Here is a 24228-nt window from a genome sequence, read left to right on the forward strand (position 1 = left end):
TTATTTATTTCTTTAGTCATTTTCCAGAAATGTATCCCATGGTGTGTAATGACCCTATGCTAGGTTTTAATTATTATAAAACTGAACAAAACCAGAAGTCCAACTTGTGGTTTCATCTATGCAAATCACACTAATAATACTTTCATATAACTTAATTGTTTGAAATTTTCTTCCAAACACAGTTGCATTTGTTCTTTAAAACTATCCTATTCTCACCAGCATTAGGGATTCCCAATTTAAGAAGTCAAAGCCCTTGATCTTGGGACCTGCCCTTATGAAACTTATTCCTGCAAAGGAGAAGCTAAGCCTACTTATAATTATGCCCAAGAGTCACCCCAGAGACCCTCTTTTGTTGTTCAGATGTGGCCTCTCTCTAAGCCAATTCTGAAAATAAACTCACTACCTTCCCCCAATGTGGGACATGACTCCCAGGGGTGCAAGTCTCCCTGGCAACGTGAGACATGACTTCTGGGGATGAGCTTGGCTCTGGCATTCTGGGATTTAGAAAGTCTTCTTGCACCAAAAAGGGGAAGCGAAATGGAAGAAAATAAAGTTTCAGTGGCTGAGAGATTTCAAATAGAGTTGAGAAGTCATTCCAGAGGTTATTCTTATGCATTACATAGACATTCCTTTTTAGTTTTGAGTGTATTTGAATAGCTAGAAGGAAATAAATGAATCTGTTGAGTGGTAATCCAACAGACTTGATTCTTGACGACAGTTTTATAACTATATAGCTTTTATTGTGTGACTGTGTGACTGTGAAAAACCTTGTGACTGACACTCCCTTTATCCAGTGTATTGGCAGATGAGTAATAAAATAAAAACATAAAGTAAATAACGGAAGGGGGATAAGGGGTATGAGATGTTTGGGTGTTCTTTTCTATTTTCATTTTTTTCTTAGAGTAATGAAAGTGTTCTAAAATTGAATGCACAACTATATGATGATACTATGAGCCACTGATCAAATACTTTGGATGAATTATTTGTTGTCTGAATATATGTCAATAAAATTGCATTAAAAAACAACAAAAAAAAACCCCACATTATCCTATTAGGTAAAACTGATTTTCACTTTTTTCCATAATGTACAAAATTGAATCTCAGAGAGGTGAAGACACTAGCCTCTTCACATTACACACACAGCTTATTCACATTACAGTCAAAAGCATAACACAGATTCTTTGACTATAAGGTTAATGCCCAATTCCTGTGCATTGGGTCCCTTCCTAAAGTCCTAAGTATAATTTTGCATATGTAGATTTGTAAAATATCACCTTATTCTCTGGTGCCATAGTTTAACATGTAATAATGCTAAAGTCTATCTTCCCCTTTTAAAAAAGCTTTACAGCCAGAAGACCCAGGACAATGTTACAGCTAGTTTTTTTTTTTTTTTTTTAATCTCAAGACTTTAACCTCGATTTGGCTTCAGTGACATTTGATCACTTCCTAATAAAAGAGAAAAAGAAAGCTGCATGTCTTATAAATGTATCAGCTTTGTGGGAGGATGTCTTCTGTAATCACAGTTCATTTCCACTCTTACCTCATTCTTGTATTCTTGGCTACTCGACCTAATTAAACCTGTAGCAGAGAATGAGATTCTAAGTGAAACCTGGCTGGCCCTGAGAGGAAGTCCTTTTCTTTTCCTCCTGTCTAGTTCTTGCCACCAGTTTTGAGAGAAAGTTATCAAAAGGAGCAGTGAACTTGTAGATAAATCAAAGAAATATTGAGCTATCTATCACACAAGATGAAGCTCATAAGGAAGAAAAATTCTAGAAAAAGTGTTTCCTTAGTAAAATAAAGGACGGTATGAGTGCTTTTTGCCCTGAAAAAAATTAGTGCCAACAGCGAGAGTTCTCCTTTAGGTCGATATCTAAAGATTCAGTTTTAATAAAGGACTTGACAAGGGATAGGGAACTTAAAAATTCAGAAAGAAGTTAATATGAGAACTGTTTGCGGAAAATGTTTCCATCCTTGCCAGTTTGTCATATATAGAGCAAAACGTCGGTAATGTCAGGCTGAGACTGGGATGATGCAGAGAATACCTGTTCCCAGGAAATAAAGCAGCAGCATTCACATGCAAGGGACCTATACTAGACTTAGCTGCTGTAACTGGCTCTTCCTTTAATGTCTGCCACTTAATTGAATGCATTGTCACATCATATGGCAAATTAGAGGGTGTAAGTTTAGAACCTCTCTGCTGAATCATTTCATCTGAGAGCAATATTTACCAAGGTATGCTCCTTGGTCTGATACAGGTGCAAAACACATATTACTTTGCCTACATGGGAATACACACAGAATTAGCAAAAAAAAAAAAAAAAAAAAAAAAATTAAAAAGCCCAAGGAAACATTGCAATGAAGAAATCTTGTTTAACCAAGAATTTCCCAAATTTATTTTAGCATAGTAACCATTCTTTGTTTACATGATACCTACTGCAGCCCTTGAAATTATGTAGGCAAACATTGGTCAAGAAGAAGAACAATCTTTTCAGTTCTCATATATTCACCAAGGAGATGTTCCATGTTGATGTAAGAATATTTAGTTTAAAATGACAAATGATTTTTCTGGCATGTGGTAGTATCCCTAGATGTACATTTTACAATATGGCCAATTTCTCCAAAAATGCCAATAGCAGTGTAAGCATCAAGCCTCCCATTTTTGTTGAGCCCTTAATGTTCAAATTTCAGCAGGCTAACTCCTAAGAGTATTATATAGCATGTAAGAATACCAGAGCACACAGGAACTTTCTAGCAAATAAGCAGACTCCTTTGGAGATTTTATTGTATAGAGCAGCAGGGAATATACCGTGAACTCTTTCCAAACCACTGTGCAGGCAGGGTGCGCATTGTTTGTCTAAAAAAAAACGAGTCACAGGAGAAACTAGAGAAATCAATAAAGAATCCAGCAGAAAATCGGATTAAAGTTGAAAACCACGTTAAGTCAATAACAACAATATAAATTCTAATTAAGAAAGAACATTAAATTTCTATTTTTCAAGTTAGAAAATTTAAAACTGGAATGCAAAATGTTGGTATCTGTCTTGCACAGAATTGCATTCTCTTTTGATTCTGTGCAAGTTATTTTCTTCTGGATTGCAATCTCCTCCTTGATACAATGAGAATAATAATAATACCTATTCTGTGGAGTTGCTGTGACTATCAAATGAGATGAACTAAAGAGATTTAGGACACTGACACATATGTTTGCAGTAAATATAAATGAAATTTACTAACCTATTTTTATTAGGATGTTAATATTGATAATTGATTTCAATTTGTATTTATTATAATTTGTATTTTGTCATATTTACAATAACTATTGTTTTTCCCCATAATTTAAAGAAATTATTAATTTTTAAACATATTCATAATTTTTGAGCTTTAGATTTTTCAGCAATTTCACTATTTCTTACACATTAGATTTTCTCCTATTTTTCAATATGCAGGTGGGATGAGTAATATAGAAGAAATACATGTATGTTCTTGTATTGAATTTGCAAGGAATCATTACTTTGCAAAGATGCTGTTATTTTTAATAAGTGTGAGTATCTTTAGCACACTATTATGCATAATTTTCCAAAGTCATTCTTTCATTCACCAACTCATGCATTAAGTGGTATGACATTCAACTAACCAAAATCTCAAAAATGAAATATTACATCTTACATATGTGCTATGAAATAAAATACAATGTACATATAATGTATATACATAAAGGTTGTGCTATCCATGTTTTTCTATTAACTGATTAAAACTTTATTTCAAAATTTTAAAATTAAATATTTATTATGACAACAGACATATTTCATCATCACTGAAATGCAACAGCATGCAGAATAATAGAAAATAGAATAGAAATTCTGTACCTTGTTTGTGACTTGGAGTACTAAGCCTGAAAGCAGAATTCTCCTTGAAGAAACTATTCCAGCAAGGGTCAAGGTCTAGATGGCTGGGGATTTCCTGACCTTGTTTAAAAAAAAATTCCAATGTTATATTCAAAAGGGAAATCTTCAGTGGAGGTTGAAACGGAATCAAAGTCTCCTCTAATAGGAAATTTCGGGGGCTAAATAATGTCCCCTACAAAAGGTATGTTGAAGTCTGAACTCCTGTGGGTGTGAACTCATTAGTAAATAGGGCCTTTGAAGATGTTATTAGTTAAGATGTCCCCAAACTTAATGAGGACTGAAGTCCTTAAAAGCAAAGGAAATTGTACCCAGGAAAAAAAAAAGCCATAGGAAGGAACCAGAAGCCAATGGATCCTGGAAGAGAAAGGAGAATATATAGCCATGTGCACTAACATGTGATAGGAAAGCCAAGGAACCCAAGACTGCCAGGCAGCTAGAAGCTGCCAACTTTGAGAGGAAGCAAATTGAGCCTTCAGAAACCATGAGCCAATAGATTCCCATTGTTAAGCAAACCATTGTGTGGTATTTGTTGTTGCAACCGGGAAACTAAAACAGGAAACTTCTCAGGTGGATATTTTTCAAAGTGTATTTTGAAATGAGTTTTAAATGGTATTTATTTTTGAAGATCATATCCAACATTATAAATGGTTTTCTCTATAATATGCTAAAATATTTTATAATCAACTCATAAATTCTTGGAATTTCAATTTAAAGTGCTCAAAATTCAACAGATATTGAGACACTCTTTGAGCTCATAAATAAAAATAGACAGCAATGCTTAATATGCCCTATGCATAAATATGCATTTATGTAGCTTTAACAATAAGTTTAAATCAATAAATACAAAATCAATTATCTAAAGTATACTATATTACATAAAAAGTACTTGTTATGGGTGCTATCATGCACAAAAGACAAAAATCTCTGTCAGCAGAGAACTGTATAATTTCAAGTATAATGCATTAAATATAAACTGAAACTCTTCTGGGAAAGAGATCGGAGTATAAAATATTACAAACCCTATGGAGGGGATTTTGGAGACATATAATTTTATATGCATTTGCTGTTTTATTCATTAATCTTACTTCTAGAAATATAATTTAGTTATACACCTCCTCAAATATGAAAGAATATACAGACATAGTCACTCATTGGGGGCATTACCTGCATAGCAAAATAGTTGACTGGTTGTACATGAACACTGGTGCAGCAATGAAATGAGATACTAAAAAGTAATAAAAATGAATGAAGCAGGAGGATGGCAGCATAGAGAGGAGTGGAAGCTAGTTAGCCCCCCTGGAACAACTAATAAACAACCAAGAACAACTAGTAAATAATCTGGAATAACTGCGGGGGGACAAAGGTGACTGTCCACACATCATACACCAACCTAGATTGGAAGGAATGTCCGAGATTGCAGCATAAAATCTGTAAGTAAAAATTGTGGATCCAAGCCAGAAGCACCCCCCCCCCCATGGCCTGAACTGCAAGCCTCATGGTGCTAGAGAGCAGCACTCTCCCAAGCAAATACAGCTTAGCTGAGCTCCAACTGGGATTTTGATTAACAAGTGTGGACTGCTCAATGCACGCTGCAAATCCCCAATAAGTAGAAAGAAGCTTTTAGTGACGACTGACCTTGGAGAGCTGAAGGACCTCTCTGGGAGGGAGGGGAAGCCCAGAGGACTCGAGCTGTCTCTGGTCAATGGGTGAAACTAGGGGTGGGGGTGGGGGCTGCAGAGCAGCCCTGGAGGGGGGCTTTCTGTCCCTTTTTCAGCTCAGTGGGGAAAGCCTCAGCCATTTTCAGTTCCTAGTGCTCTAACCCAGACAAGGGTGGAGATAGCACAGGCAGAGAGACTATTCAAATGCCAATGACCTCTCCCTAGGGAGTGCATCTTCCCTAACAGGAAGAAGGTGGTGCCAAGCTCTACCACCCACCTTCCATTCAGAAACAGACCCCAGAGCCTGGGGGAAAACAGCCACAGGCCACACCTCCTTACACCAGTCTGGAGCTACAGGCTGACAGGCACCACCTGCTGGGCACAAAAGCACACTGACTTGAGGCCTCACAGATTGTATCAATCTTCTAAGACACCCTCAGGGAAACTGGATACTCTTGCCTCCTTCCAAGACCTGAGCCCATTCTGGTCTGGGAAAACCTGATTGGGATAATGAAGGAAACTAGATGCCCAGACAGCAGAAACCTACATTAAGAAAAATGAAGTTATGGCCCAGTCAAAGGAACAAACTTACACTTGAACTGAGATATAGGAATTGAAACAACTAATGCTAAAGCACTTAAAAAAGTTTAGGGAAGATATGGCAAAAGAGATGAAGTGCATAATGAAAACACTGGGCGTACATAAGTAGAAATCAAAAGTTTGAAAAAACAACTAGCAGAATCTATGGAAATGAAAGGCACAATACAAGAGATGAAAGACACAATGGAAATATACAACAGTAGATTTCAAGAGGCAGAAGAGAACAATCAGGAACTGGAGAACAAGTCACTTGAAAGCCTACACACAAAAGAACAGATAGAGAAAAGAATGGAAAAATATGAACGATGACTCCAGGAACTGAATGTTAACACAAAATGCAGGAATGTACATGTCATGGGTGTCCCCAAAGGAAAAGAGAAGGGAAAAGGGGCAGAAGCAATAATAGAGGAAATAATCAATGAAAATTTCCCATCTCTTATGAAGGACATAAAATTATAGATCCAAGAAGCACAGCATATCCCAAACAGAATGGATCTGATTAGGCCTATACCAAGACACTTAATAATCAGATTATCAAATGTCAAAGACAAACAGAGAATCCTGAAAGTAGCAAGAGAAAAGCTATCCATCATATACCAACGAAGCTTGATAAGACCATGTGTGGATTTCTCAGCAGAAACCAGGGAGGCAAGAAGGAAGTGGGGTGATATATTTAAGATACTGAAGGAGAAAAACCACCAACCAAGAATCCTATATCCAGCAAAACTGTCCTTCAAATATGAGGGAGAGCTTAAAATATTCTCTGACAAACAGACAATGACAGGGTTTGTGAACAAGATACCTGCTCTACAGGAAACACTAAAGGGAACACTACAGACAGAAAGGAAAAGACAGGAGTGAGAGGTTTGGAACACAATTTTGGGTGATGTAAATACATGAATGTAAGTACACTGAACAAAGATGACTGAGAGCATGGTTGAAAGAGGAAGGTTAGAAGCATGTGGGACACCAGAAGGAAAGAGGAAAGATAAAGACTGGGACTGTATAACTCAGTGAAACCTAGGGTGCTCAACGATTGTGATAAAAGGTACAAATGTGTTTTTACATGAGGTAGAACAAATGAATGTCAACATTGCAAGTTGTTAGAAATGGGGTGGGATTGGGGGAAAACACAATCAATGCAAACTAGAGGCTAGAATTAACAGAAACATTGTATTATGCTTTCTTTGATATAATAAAGGCAATATACCAAAGCTAAATGCATATGGGGGTGCATAGGGGAAGGGTATGGGACTCTTGACATTGGTGATGTTGTTTGACTCTTCATTCTACTTTAGGTTAATGCTATCTTTTCTTTTGTTTCTTCCTAGCTGTCATGTTTTATTTTGCTTTGTTTTATGTCTTTGTTTTTTCTTTTTCTTTCACCTCTCTACCTTCTTTGACTCGTCCTCCTTCTTTGTGGAAGAAATTGAGATGTCCTTATATAGATAGTGGCGATGGTGCTGAAAACATAAATATGTGACTGTACAGGGAACCACTGATTATTTACTTAGGATGGAATGTTTGGTGTGTGAATAAAACTGTTTTTTTTTTTTAATGGTTTTATGAAGAAATCTTGAGGGCACTATATTGAGTGAAATAAGACAGACACTTAAGGACAAATATTGTATGATCTCACTGATATCAACTCATTATAATATGTAAACTCATAGACATGAAATATAGGTTACCAGGATATAGAAAGAGGCTAAAGAATAGGGAGCAGTTGCTTATTATGAACAGAATGTTTATCTAGGGTGAACTTAAATGTCTGGAAATGGACAGAGGTGATGGCAGCATGTTGTGAGAATAACTAACAGTGCTGAAAGGTGTGTGAAGGTGGTTGAAAGGGTAAGCTCAGAGTCATGTATGTCACCAGAAGGAAAGTTGGAGGTTAAAAGATGGGAATGTATAAAACAGTGAATCTTGTGGTGGATAATATCCGTGATTAACTGTACAAATACTAGAAATCTCTCTCATGAACCAGAACAAATGTATGACACTATAACTAGAAGTTAGTAATAGAGGGGCTATAGGAAAAAAAATATACCCATTGCAAACTATGTACTAGAGTTAGTATTTTAACGTTCTTTCATCAACAGTAACAAATGTACTATACCAATACTATGAATCAATAATGGAGGGGGGAGGGGTTAGGGGTATGGGAGGATTTGAGTTTCCTTTTTTTTGTCTTCATTTCTTTTCTGGAGTAATGAAAATGTTCTAAAAATTGAAAAAAAAATTAATTGAGTTGATGGATGCACAGCTGTATGATGGTACCGTGAACACTTTGGATCTTTTGATAATTGTATGGTATGTGAAAAACCTCACTAAAAAAAAATGAATGAAGCATCTGTCCATTATCTGCTTTATGGGGATTCCAGTCATACTGTTAGGTGAAGTAAGCAAGGTGCAAAAGAGAATATATAGTATCCTGCCTTTGTATGAGAAAGAGGATGAAATAAAACTATGTGCATATGTATGTATTTATTCATATACACTGATTTTTGCAAAAAGAAACACAGGACGCAAAAATCGGAATCAAATGAACATAGTTACCTATAGGGTTGGTTGATAATGAGGTGGATGGCATAGATATGGGAGTGAAACTTGTCCAACTGGAACTTTTTATACCTTTATCTTTTAAACAATAAATGTTTGACAAATTCAAAAATATTAAATTAAATCAAAAAGGTTGAAAAAAACACACCCTAAAATTGAAATTAAATTTAAAATAAGGAATCCATCTTTGTATAAATTGCCAATAAAACCACACAGAATTGAGAGTTAATTAAAGAGTATTTTGACCAGAGTAATCTTACAGTTCAACCTTGGTGCAATATATTCTAAGAAGGAAAATTAACTGCAAAGATAGCACTAACTTTATTGAATGGTTTTGGGTTTCATTTACTTTTTTTTGTTTTCTTTATCTTTGCCTCTTTTTGTAGTTGCCAAAGTATAATAATTTTGTAAATATTGGGGTGTGTTGTTTTGATGGAGCAAATGCATACTGAATTGATGAGTTGGGAAGCAGACTTGTCACTGAGGAAGAAGGCAGAGGAAGGTGACGTGAGGAGGAATCCTGTGGTAGAATCTGAATGGGAGGATTCAGTCAGAAATTATGATTTTTAAAAATTGTATTTCTTTGCTCTGTCCACTGAAAGGGACAACCGGCAATAAGCACAACTATTGCCCATGTCTTGGATCCTAAATACCTTCCGTCTCTAAAGGGAACATTGGGAAAATGCCTGATACTAGGTCTGAAGCAAGAAAAGTGCAAGGTGAACCTGGAACATCTTGCTGTGCCAGAAAGCAAGGAAATGTTCAAAGACTTATGGGTACAAGTCGAAAGGACAGAGGAGGTGACTTGTAACAGAACCTGCTGGCCAAATTTGTGAGCACCAAAAAGAATTAATACTGAATAAAAACATCTATGAAGATGAAGTAGCCCTATTTCAACCAGACCTTCCCTCTTACAACTAAAAATCTCTGGACGTAATACAACAAACAAATATAGGAAGACTGACAAGCTGAAAGGTGAGGTCAGACTGCTTAGGGACCTTGAGACTTGAGAAACAACATGGTGGTGAATTCCTTGGGTTTCTATATTGCCTCTCATATATCCTGGACAATCAAGAACAACCAATAGGCACAGACAGTAAAAGGCAAGGAAGCTGATTTTCCATCCCCTGCTTGGTAAAAGGAGGTCATGCTCCAATTCTCCTGCTGGAATAGCAGCTGAGGGAGAGGGGAGCAAGGGCAGAGTCGATTTTTTTTTAAATTCCAACAGTGAGCTGTTTACAAGAAACTTCTTCAAATCCAATGCCATAGGTAGGTTGAAAATAAAAGGATGGAAAACGATATACCATGCAAACAATAATAAAAAATAGAAAAGCAGGAATGGCTACATTAATATCATATAAAATAGACTTCAGAGAAATCAAAATTACTAGAGACAGAGGGACATTACAGAATTATAAAAGATATTTCACCAGGGAGACATAGTAATCCTGAATGCATGCATAACAGACAATAGGGCTTCAAAATACACACAGTAAAAACTTATAGATCTGAGAAGAGAAATAGATAAATCCAGCAATGCAGTCATGGACTTCATCACTCTCCTCTCAGTAACTGATAGAGCCAGTAGTCAAGAAATCTAGCAAAGATAGAGAAGATCTGACAACACAATTAACAGACAAGATCTAACTGACATATATAGAACACTCCACACAATAACAGCAGAGCACACATTTATTTCAAGCATCATGGAACATTCACCACGATAGACCATATCCTGAGACAAACAAACCTCAAATAACTTAAAACAATTGAAATCATACAGATTGTATTCTTTGACCATAAGGGAATCACACTAGAAATCAATATGTTTAGTACAATTTTGAATATATTTTAGGCAATAAGATTACTATGTTGAGTAATCATTAGAGATGGTAGAAGCAAATGTCTTCAAACTGTAGCCTGACTACTTACTCTCTGATGACCTTAGACAAACTACTTAAACTTCTGTGCCCTAGTGTCTTTATCTGTTAAAGTAGAGATAACAGTACCCACCTTAAACTGTTCTTATAAAGATGAAATGTTAATATTTATAAAGTGCTTAGAATAGTGTCTTGCACATCTGTTCTAAATAAATGTGTATTAAATTAAATAAAAAATACAATAAATAATCGAATCAACTATTAAAGCACATAAAACTGAACTGAAACAAAGTATAGCCTTTGGTATTTTAGATATATGTATGATGGACGTGGGTAGCATTTAATTAAGTAATACTATGCAGAGGGGTATTTTATATTAGAAATATGATTCTGGGAATCATGGTGGTATTACTGAATATTGAAAGCTTGTTTTTATATTGTTTATTCATTCAGTCATTAGTCCTCTCTAGAAGAGCAGTGTGTGTAGAATACCATAGGTTTCTCAGTCAGCTATTGCCACAATCGTGCTGAGTAACAAACCACCCTCAAACCCCAAATCCCTTAATTTAGCACAATAATCCTTTACTCTTGCTCACTTGTCTATGGGCCAGCTAGTGTCTGACTGACGTAGGTGTAGGTCTTCTCTGGATAAGTGAACTCCTTGGATAAGTGAACTAGATGCAACAGTTTCTTCTCATGGTGATGTCAATACACAAGATGGGTGGAGCAGAAACATTGCTTCTTAAGGCCCACCTCAATACTGACATAATATCACCCCTGTTTATGTTCCTTTAGACAAAGCAAGCCATATGTCCAAGTCCAATATCAATGGTGTGTAGAAATCTATTTTGCCCCTAGTGGGAAAAACCACAGAATCATGTGGAAAGGGCATGGATGCAGGGATGGATGAAGATCCTGAACCAGTACTGAACACTACCACACCCAGGAGAAAATGAAATTGGTTCAACATGATGTGTGATGATTCTTTAACAAAAGTCTATTGGCAGATGTTCGTGGCTCTTCTTTCTACCTCAGCCCTGATTCCAGGCATCCCATCAGGTAAACCCTCCCTCCTTGATACCATCAACTACTGCTCAACCCCTTCCTCTGCTTCTAAATATAGTCAAGTCTTTTCCATCTTAAAATGTTGACTTCTTTGAGCATGCAATCACCTTTTACTAACTGCTGTATCTGATCATCACTGTCAAAGCACTTGTAAGACAATTTTCCATTAGATTGCATTACTTTCTTAATTTTATTCATTCTTCCATAAAAAAGCATGAAGAGATGATCAAAAAAAAAAAAAAAGACCAAAATATCCAATACATAAATGTTTGGCTTAAGCATTAATCAAAGAATAGTAAATTTCCAATGATGATAACTTACAATTTTCACCCAATCAGACTGATGAAGATTAAAGAGAATGTTACTGTGCAGGGCTCATAAGATTCAGGAAAATTGGTGTTGTCTGTAATGCACCTCTTGACGGCAGCATGACTTGTAACAGTAAAACCTTTCTGGAGAGTGAATTGGTTATTTATTTCCTTCTAATATGTATAAATTTTAGTCCAAAAATTGCATTTCAATCAATGGATCTTACTAGTAGTAGTGTTAGTAGAAGCAGTAATAGTTGAAAGGCTACAATTAGTAATGTCTAATATTATATTTAACACGTGTTTTAGAAAATTAATGAAAAGTTGATTTTTTAAAAATTTCAGACTCACGCCACCTGGTTATTTACTACAAAGTGATCAAAAACTTTATGAGATTTAATTTAAAAATATGTACCTACAATATGACATGAATAAAGAGACAAATTCACTTGGAGCAAAGGTTTAATCCAAACACGCTGTCCATTTATACAGAAAATGAGGGGAGGAAGTAAAATCAGAACACTAGAATTTCTGTAAACATTTGAGGAATAAGCACTGGCATAATTGAGTAAGATCATAATAATCTTACAAATATGCTGATTTACATATCTGTGTTTGCAGATAAAATTGAAAGACTTTGACATGGCATAAAGATACTTAATTTTTGATCCTGGCTCTACTATTTTTACCAGCTGTAATTTCAGACAAGTTACTTCATCTCTCACAAATGTTTTCTCTTTTATAAACTGATGCTATTGATAGCCATTCTCTGGTGAATTCACTAGCTTTAAAATGCTTTGAACCTGTGAGAAAATAAATTTTATTAATATCTATAAAATAACATCTGTAAAATATAAGAAAAGCAACTTACTTGTTAGAATGATTTCGATGAAAACATCTTCTGTGGTGGGATTGTTGAAGGATATAGTGATTGACGAATGAAAGCCAAGAAATGTGGTTATTCTTTCTGTCTCTAGAGGCTGGGGGAATAGTCCTACTCCAGAGAGGAAGAATATCCATTCTTTAAACTGTTTAAAGATAAATATGCATAGCGTATTTGTCCTAAGTGCAGACATTTTATTTGCAACACTTAATATACATCAACATTTTGGCAGATAAAAGTTTTGTTGTGGATATTTAATCTGCATTGTTTTATCTTTCTTTTCTTTGCCTCCATTTTTTTTTATTTACTGAAAAATCAATTGATGTGTTTCTACACTGAAAAAGATGGCAAGACACCAATATTCAAATATCAACTCTACTTCGGTGTATGTAAGGTTTTAAGGTTTTTTACAGCAACAAAGAAGGGAAATCATAACAGAGAACCTTGTATTTTTGTCCAAGGCTTTTAAAAAAATTAATTCATATAACAAACTGAGTACTAAACGCTGTATGAAGTTCCAAAATCTCAGGATGGATTTCAAACCAATTTCAGAGAGTTACCATATGAAGGCAAAGAAGGTGAGGAACAGATTGAAGTGGCATTAAAAGGATGTAGGTACAACTGCATGCCATATTATTTATCTTGATCAGCTAGTACAGTGTATGTTCTTTTCTACTGCTAGCTGCGCCTATTCACCCAGCTAACATCACAGCCGCCCTTTTAAGAAACAGTGAATGTTCTTTTATCACATGATATGAATGAAAATGACATGAAGGAGGTTGAATGTGGCCACTGTTCTTACCTGGGTTTCATAAGCCTGCAATGAGCTTTTTGAAAATGTTCATTTAGAATAAAATCCCTCGAGAGTACGGGAGACTGTGACTCAGTTTGAGGTTTCTTATACTTCTACGCTGAACACTTTGTTAATGTTACAGATCAATGTTATAATCTCTCAAACTATATTGATGTTTCTAAGCTAAATTCCAGCAAAGAGAGGGAAATTTGCTTTTAAGGTTGTTCCAAAGTAAGACAGGCAGTGACAGGAAATTCATAAAATGCTTCCTCGAGTAGGGAGGACTGCAGGCAAGTTTCATCTTCATATTATGTCAAATACATTTATATTACTATATATACACACACACAGAGAGATACATACATACATGTGTGTGTGTTTTCCAAATATTTTAATGACTATATTAATTTTAGTTAGAGACTAAATTCACTATATTTTCAATTATGATGTTCTAACTTGATTTCATATAATTGACCAACTGAAATCAAGCATCAGTTAATTAACAACTGGTTTAAATAAATTATTGACCATTTGACTAATTTATAAAATAAATCCTGAATGGCAAAAATAAGATGACTTAAAATCCTTGGGAATGAGCAAAACAACCCAAAGAAGAAAGTTGTGTTTTCATGCTTCCCCAAGTGGCCTGGAATACTGGAGTTCTAGTCTGTTTCAAAGCTAAACACATTCTGCCATTATTAACACTAATATCTCACAGATATTAAATTAAATTAAATTGCTTAAATTATCCACTTGGGTGCAAAGAGGGAAATTAAAAAGTAACCCAGTGAGCATGTGCATTAAAAATATAAGTAATATTTTTAGCCCATTTTAATCTCAAACTTATTCTAAAGGAGCAGAAGTAAAATCTTTAATGACCCAATTCCAGTGTTTCTGAAAGATAAAACTAGTGGAGGTAAAAGAGTAAATCTGGTTTGTATACTGAGCAGAACTCCAGGGCATCAGAGCTTGCTGGGAATCAACAGAACTTTTATAGGAACAGGCTACAAGGATCATAGACTCCAGCTGCGTCATAAAACCACACTGGTTTCATATTTTCTTCTTTTCATTTTTTACTATTCTGACCTTTAGATGAAACAAGTCACAACCAAGAAATAATAAAATTAACAATAGCAACTATTTGAAAATAAAAACTGAATAATGGAAAAAACAAGATTGAGTACTCTGAACATAATGTCTGAGACCAATGAGAGCCCCCAATTCCCACATTTGGTACTTACTACTGTTCCTCTTATTCTGTTATGCAGTAATGTGATGTCACTTAGAGATTCTGATAACATAATATGAGTTCATAATATTTGCAGTTGTGATGTCCTAACCAAATTAATTTCAGGATGCAAAATCTGCACAAAACAACTCTAGCCTAAAGTTAGAGTTTTGCAATGCAGAGCTCTTCAGAAGGAACAAAATCAAAAACAAATGAAGTGGATAATAACCCATAGCCCGTCCCCTCAGTTCAGCAAAGAGGTACTATCAGAAATAGTTAAAACTTCTCCTACAAGAGTTGCCATTAGTTGATATTAGATTAGTCAGCTACTTGGTGTGTGTGTCGGTTTAGATACAGTTAATCAATGAAATCAAGAGAAAAGAATCTAAATGAGGATTTTTTTTCCTAATGGTTAGAAGTTATTTCAAACTCTAAGACCTAGCAAAATAAACCCTAAAGTTCCAGTTAAAAAATTCCTTAGATGTCTTCACATACAAAATGTATGTTGTATTTTTAAAAGTTCATACAATTAATATTTTATCATGAACTGTTTGTTTATTGCTGTTGTTTGCAAAGGTTGCTGACTGGATGAATTAAACAAAAAAAGGAAGATCCAAATGATCCAGGGAAGAAAAGGGTGGGAAAAATTGGAAAGGTCAGAGAAATACATTGAAAAGGTTGATGCGGTCTGGACCCAGCCAGGAGCTAAAAGGATGAATTACTGATTCAACTTCAACTACGGATGAATCCTTGGAGATTTACTACAACTTGGAAGGAGATGTTCAGAATGACCGAAATCAAGCACTAGAGTTCAACTACTACAAAAAAAGTTTGAGTCAATTATCTCCTTGTTTCATTTCTTTTGTGTTTAATAAGGAATTTCACTTTTAACTTCTGAAGCTATTAAAGTACAAAATTGATAACTGCCCTGCTGATCTGCTGAACAGTCCTTGAATAGATATCATTTCCCCCAGAAATGTAAGCAAAAAACATTTCCCCAATAATTAAGTAAGATGAAGGAGCTCTAACTCTACTATGAAGCAATTACTTAAAAGATCACAGAGGTGTTTGAAAAAACAAAGATCAGCTGTTTTTAATGGTTATTGTTCAGGCACACTGTCCAGATGACATGGAATGAAGAAGAAATAGCAAAATTATTTGCCAGATCACTCTCTCTATATTTTCATAATTAAGTTCATGAAAAATTAGATAGTAAAACCCAAGTGAGAAGATTAACATATATGCCAGAGATTAGGCACTCACATTAAAATACCTGTCTTTTAAATCTGTTATAGATTCTTTTGGATTCAAGCAATCTCAGGATTTGAACATTTGTTGATTTTGAGACTTAATTAGTTTTAGTCAATCCAATAAAACACTATCATACCTGAGCACAGTGGAAGTTGACTGAAGCTTGTTGAATAGCTCTCCCAAGTGCAGAAGGATAAAAGTGAACAGGTATCTCTATGGTGCAGTGAGGATATAGTACCAGCTGTGTAAATTCAAAAAGAAGCAAAAGGGAAACAAAAATCAATACTTTTGTTTGAGTCGGTATCTTTGTATGCTGGGTAGAGGCAGGGTTGATGTTACTATGATTAATGTTTTGCCTTGCACACATTCTGCATTCTCAGCACAGTTTCTCAGCCAATATTGGTAAAGCAGCCCATGGTAAACTTTGTAGTGGTGTCACAATATGTTCTTCCATAGACACTGACCACACAGAGTTACTAGATGTATAAAAGGAAGTCAGGCTTAATTTTATAAACTGACTTAAAACCCCAATTAAAAGGAATATACCTTTCATTTCAAAGCTGATAGCTTATTGTCCATCCCATGGTACATATCAAACTATGGGGAGCCTAAACTGTAGGCTTGGTAAAGTAAAAAAACGAAACAAAACAAAACAAAAAAGGAAGAACTGGTTCTAATCATAGATGTAAGACATTCTCCTTTAGTGTGCCATGAAGTTTTCTTCATACTTCTATTCACTCAGGGTGTAAATGTGATCTGCTGGAGTAACTTGAATCTGTAAGGTATTAGTCTGAATTGCATCTTTAGAGATTGTAAAAGAAGACAGTGCCTCTAGTGCAATACAACGGGGGCTTGAATATCTACTATAATCAAAATGCTACACTGGGAATAAGATAATATTTTATATCAACACTTAGGGAATGAGTGATAGGTGTCTGAAAAATATGCCGATTATTTTCACTACTGTATTTTTCCAGATAACCTCTGAAGAAATAAAAGTTCAATTTAGCAGTCATTTAATCTTTGTAAAATGTAGTACTTGGTGCTCAATAAACCATGATTATGGTCATGAAATATAAACGCAAACTTAATTTTAATTTATAACAAGGTCACCTCCTTATTACATATGTGTGGCTTGTCTATAGGAAATATTTTTATCTCAGGCTGGTTCTCTGTCTAACACCTCATATATTTCAGGGTTATCAGTTGTTATTCATTTCAGGAGTGTAAAGTAATTTCAGTATCAGCCTTAGGAAAAAAGTAAATAAGAAAAATTTGCATTTCATGTATTCTTTCAACATGGCAAATATGAAAACAGCTGGTTCTGTGTGTGTGTGTGTGTGTGTGTGTGTAGGAAGCCATCTGTTTCATTGGAAAGACCATAAAATATTATATGAACTTGGATTTTTAATTCTAGTTCTACCACTTACATACCTGTGGTTTAAATATTTTATTGCAGCAATGCAATAAAAAACTTTTTTCCTGCTGAAAAATCACTGAAACTCACTGGAAAATGCATTTCTCATAGCTTCAAGGGAAGAAAGGTAAACAGCATTGGCAGGAATTTAAATGCAAAAAACTGATTTAGTATGATGGGGCATATATAATATGCTAAAAGTTGGACATATTTGAACCTTAAAATCATTTCATTAAAAGCAAGTGTCATCATCATAGCCAATTCTAATGAGTGAGCTTAAATGGTCCTCATTCAAGAGGGAAAGATATTCTTGTGACCGGTGAGTAAACTTAAAAATGGACTGGATACTGGCTTGTGTAGGAATTTATGGTCTTTAAAATATAACCTTATGGATTCACTGTTGAAATGGCATGATGCCTACAACTTACTTTCAAATGGTACAGCTAGAAATGTAACAGAGAAGAGAGAGAAAAATTTGGCAAATAGCTAATAATTTATGAATCTAGTTGGAAGGTATAAGGTTGCCCATTGTATTACTTTTTCAATTTTTATATCGGTTTGAAAATTTTCATACTAAATAGTTGGAGGGAAGCAGGGTTTTATATCATTATTTGCCTTGATAAAACATCTGTGCTTACTATTTGAAACATTTATGAGTAATCATCAATATTTTGAAATCCTTACTGACATAAATAAACACAAATACTATGCAAACAGTGAAGTTAAATGTAAATATAAATGTAAATATAAAGATATCTCTCCATTTATTATCAGTGCCATTAATGTCAATGTGCTACTATTCATTCTGTAAAATGATCATATTTTTCTCATCTATAATTTATTTTTTGAGCATTTTCCTAATATTAAAGTGCATTGCATGTATCAGGTGCTTAATAATGTTTGATGAGTGAATAAAACTCTGAACAAATCAGAAACCATGGCTGGAAATCTTAAAGCAGAGTTCATATTCTCAGTTATCTAATGTAAGGTGGCATCTGCAATATATTGCATTTGCTTTTGCTTAGACCACAGTTTAGACTCTTCTCTAAAAGTAATGATATAAAGGATATGGAAGTACCACTTTCTAATGAGGAATTTCAGCTATAAGTAAACTATATAGTGAACATCATGCTCCATATAATTTTTGGAAAATACAGCGTTAAGAAATTCCAGCCTATGTGATCATTTTAACACAGTTTTTCTAAGACTAAACCATATACACCAATTTTAGGATTATAATATTCAGTGAGTGCTAATTTGGCACATTTATAGTCATTGAAAACTAATTTCATATCATGATATTATTAGTTGGCAACCAGTGATTGAAAAGAAGCAGGTGCTAAGGAGATATAAATAAAGAAATGACATTGTTGAATTGTTAAATATCATTAAATGGAAAAGAGTAAATGCCTTTATTTAAATACTATATCTATTTTAGGGCTTCATGATTTACTGTGATGTCCTCTGATGAAAATAATCTGTTGCAACTATCATTTTGAAGTTTATCCTCGAGTATGTGCTTTTAAGCATTCTCTGCGAATGACTGGTATCATATATTTTGGAAACATAGACATGTTAAGCTTTGGATCTTGTTTTGTATCTTATAGGAAGGAGAAAAGTGATCGAGGTCCATTGACTAGCTTTGGTCTATGCCAGGGGCCTAGAAATGAGAAAATGGGGCAGAGGAAGGTGGAGAGGGGGCAGACCTGTCAGCATTGTCTGGAAGTGTGTGTGCGTGTTTAGCGGTGGTGGTGGTGGGGTTGGGCAGGAATTCAGAAAGGGCTAGAAAAGAACTGGTCTCTCAGGATGCAGGACACATCATGACTGTTGAGTCAAAGTTATATTACTAGGAAAATATTGCAAATTGATTCCTAAAATGGTCAGAAATAGAACATAAGTTTATTTAGAACTCAGCAATAATAAGCATAACTATAGCACATATACTTTCAAAAATTTATGTGAAAATATTATTTTTTTGATAAACTACAATTTGGAAGTAGATGTATATAAGAGAAAAATCTATATATTTCTAAATTTTAGGAATGTGTAACCTTATAAATAATTCAAACAGTAATACTCCAGAATTGTTAGATATTCTAGGAGAGGCAGGTTACTTCAATTTCTGAATGTACTTACTGCTGATTTTCTGTCAATATCAAGGACAAAATTTACAGGATTACTGTTTGTTGCTTGCAATTCTAAGGTTTCCTGTGTAGGATTAAACAAGGAAATGGTCTGACTGGTATATCTGGGAGAAAAAACAAAACTCAGTAAATTACTGGTATTCATGAAGTAGTTCAATGAAAATTCTATAAACTGAATGACTTTTGTGAGTTTCAAAATAAGAATAATCATGTATGAACTGATGGTATTTTCTAAAGTAAATAATCCCTGATTCTTTATTTTTGAGATAAAATATTATTCCATGTTGGATAGTGGAAAATACTCCCTGTTTTAGGAGCAGTGTTTCCTCATTATTTTATAACTGCTATATCCAGCCCCCAAAGCTAACAATCTAGAAAATAATAACAAAGAGTAATCCACAAAGTTTCCATCTATAACATTAACAAGATCCAAACTAAAGATGTGTGAATGCTGAAACTGTGGATGGTATTTATGCTCAACAAAAAGAATAGTGAAGAGAGTACATAATTCTCAATCAGCCATGATATGTAATATCTATCTTTGATGCACAGCATCCAAATTGTCATCCTGCATTATCTTTCCATATAACATCATAAGACACTGATTTTATCAGTGTGAAGGTTTGGTTATTTCTCTCTTTACTGTCTTTTGCACACAACTAAAAAAGATCAAGATTAAAATATTTGGAGAGGGTTCTAAGATGGTGGCATAGAGAGGAGTGGAAGCTAAGTAGTCCTCCTGGAACAACTGAAAAAAACCAGAAACAACTAGTAAATAATCCAGAATAACTGCAGGGGCACAAACGTGATCATCCACTCATCATACACCAACCTGAATTGGGAGGAATGCCCAAGATCACAGCATAAAATCTGCAAGTAAAAACTGTGTTTCCAAGTTGGGAGACCCCTCCCCCCACAGCCCTAGCTGCAAAGCCTCGTGGTGCCAGAGAGAAGCTCTCTTCCAGCAAATGAATATAGCTCAGCTGAGCTCCAACTGGTGTTTTAATTAGTAAGTGTGAACTGCTCACCACGAGGTAGGAATCCCCAAGAAGCAGACAGAGGCTATGGATGACAACTAACCTTGGAGAGCTGGAGGGTCACCTTGGACCAGCTGTGAAGGGGACTTTCTGTTCCTTTTTTGGCTCAGTGGAGAAAGCCTCAGCCATTTTCAGTTCCCAGTGCTCTGACCCAGACAAGGCAGAGAAAGACCATTGAAATGCTAATGACCTCCCCCTAGGGGGTCTATCTTCTCTAAGAGGAAAGGGATGAGGCCCAGCTCTACTACCCACCTTCCATTCAGAACCAAACCCCAGAGTCTGAGGAAAAATAGCCACGGGCTATACCTCCTTACACCAGTCTAGAATTACAGGCTGACAGGCACCACCTGCTGGGCAGAAAAGCACAGTGACTTGAGGCCTCACAGAGTGCACCAATCTCCTAAGACCCACCCTCAGGGAAACCAGATACTATTCCCTCCTTCCAAGACCTGAGCCCATTCTGGTCTGGGAAAACCTGATTGGGGTAACCAAGGAAACCATACCTAGACAACAGAAAACTACAACCTACACCAAGAAAAATGAAGTTATGGCCCAGTCAAAGGAACAAACTTACACTTCAACTGTGATACAGGAATTGAAACAACTAATAATAAGTCAATTCAAAAAGTTTAGGGAAGATATGGCGAAAGAGCTGAACCATATAATGAAAACACAGGATGTACATAAGGTAGAAATCAAAAATTCGAAAAACCAACTGGCAGAATCTATGGAAATGAAAGGCACAACACAACAAATGAAAGACACAATGGAAACATACAACAGCAGATCTCAAGAGGCAGAAGAAAACACTCAGGAACTGGAGAACAAGGCACCTGAAAGCCTACACACAAAATAACAGATAGGGAAAAGAATGGAAAAATATGAGCAACGTCTCCAGAAACTTAAGGACAAAATGAAAAGGAGGAATGTACATGTTATTGGTGTCCAAGAAGGAGAAGAGAAGGGAAAAGGGGCAGAAGCAATAATAGAGGGAATAATCAAGGAAAATTTCCCATCTCTTATGAAAGACATAAAAGTATGGATCCAAGAAGCACAGCGTACCCCAAACAGAATAGATCTGAATAGGCCTACGCCAAGGCACTTAATAATCAGATTATCAAACGTCAAAGATAAAGAGAGAATCCTGAAAGCAGCAAGAGAAAAGTGATCTATCACATACAAAGGAAGCCTGATAAGACTACGGATTTCTCAACAGAAACCATGGAGGCAAGAAGAAAGTGGGGTGATATATTTAAGATACTGAAAGAGAAAAACCACCAATCAAGAATCCTACATCTGGCAAAAGTATCCTTCAGATATGAGGGAGGGCTTAAAATATTCTCTGACAAACAGACAGTGACAAAGTTTGTGAACAAGATACTTGCTCTACAGGAAACACTAAAGGAAGCACTGCAGACAGAAAGGAAAAGACAGGAGTGAGAGGTTTGGAAAACACTTTTGGGAGATAGCAGCACAACAATGTAAGTACACTGAACACAGATGACTGTGAGTATGGTTGAAAGACGAAGGTTGGAATGATGTGGGACACCAGAACGAAAGATGAAGATAAAGACTGGGACTGTGTAACTCAGGGAAACCTAGGATGCTCAACAATTGTAATAAAAGGTACAGATATGTTTTTACATGAGGTAGAACAAATGAATGTCAACATTGCAAGGTGTTAAAAATAGGATGGGATTGGGGGGAAAATACAATCAAAGCAAACTAGAGGCTAGAATTAACAGAAACATTGTATTATGCTTCCTTTAATGTAACAGAAGCAATATACCAAAGCTAAATACATATGGCGGGGGTGGGGAATAGGGGAAGGGTATGGGACTCCTGGCTTTGGTGATGTTGTCTGACTCTTTATTCTACTTTAGGTTAATGCTATCTTTCCTTTTGTTGCTTTCTAGCTATCAAGTTTTGTTTTGTTTCTTATTTGTTTGTTTTTCTCCCTTTCTCTTTTCCTTTTCTTTTTCCTCTCCGCCTTCTTTGACTCTTCCACTGCCTTTGTGGAAAAAATGGAGATGTCCTTACATAGAGAGTGGTGACGGTGCTCAATACATAAATACTTGACTATATGGGGAACCAACAATTGTTTACTTAGGACGGAATGTATAGTTCATGAACAAAACCATCTTAAAAGAAATGGGTTGATGAAGAAACCCTGAGGGCACTATAATGAGAGAAATAAGGCAGACACATAAAAGCAAATATTGCAGGGTCCCCCTGATATGAACTAATTATAATATGTAAACTCAGAGACATGAAATATAAGTTACCAGGATATAGAATGAGGCTAAAGAATGGGGAGCAGTTGCTTATTATGAGCAGATTATTCTACTAGGGTGATGATAGCATGCTGTGAGAATAACTACCAGTGCTGAATGGTGTGTGAAAGTGGTGGAAAGGGGAAGCTCAGAGTCACACATGTCACCAGAAGGAAAGTTGGAGGTTAAAAGATGGGAATGTATAAAACAGTGAATCTTGTGGTGGACAATGTCCCTGATTAACTATACAAATATTAGAAATCTCTCTCACTATCTAGAACAAATGTATGCCACTGTAACTAGAAGTTAATAATAGAAAGGCATATAGGGAAAAATATATACCTATTGCAAACTATGTACTACCATTAGTAGTATTCCGACATTCTTTCATCAACAGTAACAAATGTACTATACCAAAACTATGAATCAATAATGGAGGGGAGCGTGGTTAGGAGTATGGGAGGATCTGAGTTGCCTTTTTTTGGTCTTTATTTCTTTTCTGGAGTAGTGAAAATGTTCTAAAAATTGAAAAAAAAATAATTGTGTTGATGGATGCACAGCTGTATGGTAGTGCCATGGGCAAATGATTGTACACTTTGGATCTTTGGATAGTTGTACGGTATCGGAACAATCTCAATAAAAAAAAACAGAAAAAAATGTGATATGAAACTATCTGGATTTCTATGGGTGACACTAGCAGAGGAAGTGTAAATAGCAGTTAGAGGTGGGTGAAAATAAGGACGTATAAAAAAAAGATTAAAATATTCACGTGTTAAACCAGTAATAAAAATAATGAAATTATCACTGCACATGTGTTTTAAATTTTCACAATACTATGGCCCTTCAACAGGGGATAGTTTACCAATATGTGCTGATCAAAATTCAGTTCCTTAATTTGAATAAATGGTCATTTTTCTGATTATTATACAGAATATATGTATGTAGTGGTTCACCATAGAATAAAGACAATGTTTTATATCAGTGTTGTGATTCTAGTTGACAAATTTGACAACTCTCCATAAATCATGAATTTGTTGTCTCACCAGAGACATACATATTTTACTGAAAAATTCCATGAAAATAACAAAACTTTATTAATTTTGCTAAATAAAACACGTTAAAAATCATGACAGGTTTCCCACCTTTTCTTGGTAAGTATCTACTTCATGCAGAAAAACAATACCCCAATTTTTCTCATAGACAATACCATAGAAAAATCTGAAT

General features: G+C 35.4%; 1 protein-coding gene across 1 annotated transcript in view; it reads right to left on the bottom strand.

Moving 5' to 3' along the window:
• Positions 1 to 24228, bottom strand: part of CFAP47 (cilia and flagella associated protein 47) — a 455597-nt gene that overhangs the window by 68014 nt on the left and 363355 nt on the right. Inside the window, exons 53-56 of the mRNA XM_037824716.1 lie at positions 19687 to 19798; positions 16270 to 16374; positions 12850 to 13006; positions 3867 to 3965 (exon numbers count right to left, since the gene is read on the bottom strand). Coding sequence (XP_037680644.1) covers positions 3867 to 3965; positions 12850 to 13006; positions 16270 to 16374; positions 19687 to 19798 — 473 coding nt within the window. The remainder of the gene's footprint in view (positions 1 to 3866; positions 3966 to 12849; positions 13007 to 16269; positions 16375 to 19686; positions 19799 to 24228) is intronic.

The sequence above is a fragment of the Choloepus didactylus genome, assembly GCF_015220235.1.
Source record: "Choloepus didactylus isolate mChoDid1 chromosome Y unlocalized genomic scaffold, mChoDid1.pri SUPER_Y_unloc1, whole genome shotgun sequence".
In the NCBI taxonomy this organism is placed as follows: Eukaryota; Metazoa; Chordata; class Mammalia; order Pilosa; family Megalonychidae; genus Choloepus; species Choloepus didactylus.